The sequence below is a fragment of the Agrilus planipennis genome, unplaced genomic scaffold (assembly GCF_000699045.2).
Source record: "Agrilus planipennis isolate EAB-ADULT unplaced genomic scaffold, Apla_2.0 scaffold259, whole genome shotgun sequence".
Taxonomy (NCBI): domain Eukaryota; kingdom Metazoa; phylum Arthropoda; class Insecta; order Coleoptera; family Buprestidae; genus Agrilus; species Agrilus planipennis.
This window is the reverse complement of record NW_020438998.1, coordinates 357,934-361,651: the sequence shown is the minus strand read 5'-3', so window position 1 is coordinate 361,651 and position 3,718 is coordinate 357,934. Positions and strand designations below refer to the sequence as shown.

The 3,718-nt window shown below is 32.5% G+C and overlaps 1 protein-coding gene across 1 annotated transcript in view; it reads left to right on the top strand.

Moving 5' to 3' along the window:
* LOC108741638 (GRAM domain-containing protein 2B) overlaps nt 1–3,718 on the top strand; it is a 21,136-nt gene that overhangs the window by 6,079 nt on the left and 11,339 nt on the right. Inside the window, exons 4-5 of the mRNA XM_025975796.1 lie at nt 830–959; nt 2,722–2,934. Of these exons, the coding sequence (XP_025831581.1) occupies nt 830–959; nt 2,722–2,934 (343 nt within the window). The remainder of the gene's footprint in view (nt 1–829; nt 960–2,721; nt 2,935–3,718) is intronic.

Below are 3,718 nucleotides of genomic sequence, written 5' to 3'. Positions count from 1 at the left end.
CATTCTAAAAAGTTGATAACAATCCAGCTGGCTAGAAAAACGAACGAGGATGAAGATAACACACGAACAGATTTGTGTCGAAGTTGACCTTTCCTTTTGATAGGAAATAGATAGTTTGAACATATTGTTTTCATGTTGTTCTCGAATTTAGTGCCGCGAAGACGCGTTAAAATTATGGTTGTTATTATTAACATTAATATTCAAAATTCAATTAATAAATATAAGTGGTGTATATTTAATGTGGTTTGTTTGAAACTGACTCCAGAAATACATAAGTAAAATATGAAACAGTAGATAACTTATGAGGTATGTAGTAGTACTTTTATTACTGTATTTAAATATCGATTTTTTGTTGCTTTTTATATTTTTTCGAACAGTAATACTTAATAGGTATCACATGAACTCAAAATAATTTTATTTATTTATTATCTTTAGCGTCTCTTTATCAAAATAAGTGACTATTAAATGAATAAAATCGACAACCTCCAAAATTTGAATAAATAAAAAAATGTGAACAGATATAATTCATTGTTTACCACAGGTTATCCGAACTTTTACGGGACATAGTACCTATTAATCAAACCTTGGTAAAATTCTAGTATGTACGAATCCCATGTTTCCCGAGGATTTTGTTCTTGATCTTCATCAGTCCAGGGATTTTCCTGTCTAAAAGTCTAAAACAAAAGCTAATTAAAGTTGATTTTATAGGTTCTTAAACAACAAATTCTTATAAACAGTTTTTGGTTTCGATTTAAACTTAATCTGAAACTAAAATTTTCATATGTTTGTTCTCAGTGGAGAAAATAATATTTTAAACCAAATGAACTAGATTTCATGGTGTTTTTTTTCTTCCAGATTACTCATGTGCTCTCATAGGGGATATTCTTCTCCAAGGGCATCTTTACATAACGAAAAACTACTTTGCTTTCTACTCAAATGTCTTCGGATACGTCACAAAGGTAATTGTTTTTAATTTTTTATTTTCAAATATGCGTTACGCACTAATAAATTCTAATTACAATGGCATCTGCTATAGATATTTTTAAATTGAAATATTATGAGACTGAATCAACAAAGCAAATTATTTAATTTATTTGTTTCATAGTTTTAATGCTGTTTTAGATTTTTTTTAATTAAAACTTTATAATAAGTATGTTGTTGGTGCAATGTTTACTGCTTATGAATGTTTGAGTTAACTTAATCTAAAAAAACTCGCAGGGTGGTTAATGAGCATGTCGCCTTTGCAGTGTTTCTGAATTACTGTGCAAATGACTTTTGCTTTGTTCGTTAAAAACAGTGGCATAGCGTGAGTTTCCACCACCCAAGTCCCGGGGCGCATCCCAAAGCCGCTTTCCCCTTTTTGACAATAAATATTTTTGTATTTAAATTGGTCGGCATTGAAAATATGTACTTAAAAATTTATATTTTTAAGTTAGCGTTTTAGCAAATAAGTAACGTTTATTATTAACGTAAATTGAAAGTGTATAGGCATTTTTATAAATAGGAATCTTCCTTATTAGACTTATGTTAAACAAGAATAAGAAATACTCAAATTTGCCTTTTTTACCTTACGCTATAACGTAAACCAATTGGGTTCGACTATTCGACTCTCATTGATTATGAATTACTACTACAAAATTTGGTATCTTTACTCACTAAATGCCTTGGAGCATAGCACAAATTATTAAAAATCTAGCCACCCCCATATTTGCGCCATCTGGGGTCATGGCACCCTTTGTCAATGAGAAAAAGTCTTGTGAATCTTCTGTGGAAGGTTTAAAATATGACCTTTTCCAAGATTGACTTATTACAATACGTTTATTTGTTACCTTTATATTCGAATTGATTTAAATACTTATTTTCGACGACCATTAAAATAATTGTGGTCCAATTTTGAAGAAGTGAATTATTGTGTATATAAATATTGACTGCTGAAGCCGTGCAAATTAAAAGCAAGAAGTTAATAAAAGGAATACTAAGAGCTAATGTAGATTACAGACATCAAAGTAATAACTCAGGCGTAGGGTCTTATTGTTAGCACGTGGTGAAGGATTAAATCAATAAAATTAAACTTAAAGTTTCGAAAATTGAGATTTTATTAGAGAAAAAAAGATTAATATCATGAATTGATGTATCCAGTGGTTAAATTAAATGTTTTTTATCACCCTACTGTGATGTCTAGAATCTACATGCTCCATATGCCCTATTAGTTGCGTATCAGCTTCCACAGTGCCTATTTATATCCCTACATAATTCGGAAATTTCGGAAACAATGTTTATCGGTTTGAAACAAGAAGAAGTAAGTGTTTAGCAAGACGTGAAGAAATGCAAAATTTTTGAAAACAAGAACTGAATTTTTCTGTCCATATAGAAGATAACGAACAAAAATAAAGATAAAAAAAATATAGACAGTGGCGTAACTGGCGAAGTGGCGCACGCTGAAAGTGCTGCCCCAATCCTGTGATAAAAATTAAACGAATTCCAGTTCGGGACGGACACTATTTGCCGTTCCTGAGTGGTGGCAATGTGCCGCCGCCTGGAACGGGCCGCCCTCCGCCCTATTTACGCCACTTAAGTCGAAAAAAGAAAAGAAACTTACAATGACTAAATGTGAAGATTAGTATAATAAAATAGTAGTAGAAAAGAAGGAAGAAGGAGTAAGTTTGTTTGGATCTTGTAAGTGAATTCGTTTTTTGATTTTTTTTGCATTTTCTTTTCCAGTTACTCATTCCACTTTTGACCGTGGAAAAGATCACGAAGGAGAGAACGGCTAAAATAATACCCAACGCGGTTGGCGTTGTGACAAGTGAAGACAAACATGTGTTTGGCAGTTTAATGTCCCGTGATAACACATTCCGGCTTATGATTAAAGTTTGGGACGCAGCAAGAAACAGTGCCATGCAAAACAGTCTTCATGTCGAAGAGGAGTTATTGGTAAGTTCATGTATTCATTATTTACAATTTTCGACACAGTGATGTTGAACAACCACTCAAAATCGTGGACTACGGAATGATATAGGGGCGGAATATAAAGTGTGAATATAGAAAAAGGTAGCGAAGCTCTAAATTCTTCGGGAATATTAAATTCGGAATAAGCGTCGGAGAACATTCTTCTGCCGCCTACCTCCCCTCCTGGCCAGCAAATCTCCGCAAAATTATTTTAAATGAGACCTTATATCTTCTCAACAAACCTTTAAAAGACTAAACATTATTCACAAAATGTATCAAACAAAAAAAAAATATCATTGAATAATAATGCAACTTTTTTGACTTTTGAGTCTAACCTTTATAAGATTTGTTGCATGTCCCACAATTAGGTTTGTATGTACCTATCTGATTTGCATTCTTCTTCTAGTAAGGTTTTTATTGTATTTTACATTGCCTAAGGAGTTATTGGTTCCAAATGATATAGAGGAGTCAGTAAATTTTGAAGTATGTGTGGCTGTAGATGCAGAATATCGTCTAATTCCTTGTTGAAATCGTCTTCAAGCAAAGTTAGCAATATATGAAGACTTGAATAGACTGAAGTATTTCATGTGTTAAATAAGGGCTGAATCGATAACACAGCTTTCATACGTGATAAACACGTAAAACAATTAATAAGAACGTTTATGTTCTTGATGATGAGAACTGAAAAGATCGAAATCGTAATTCGATTTTGGTCATCATCATCATAAGGTCGTCAGTCCTAAGACTGGTTGGACACGAACCTCGATTT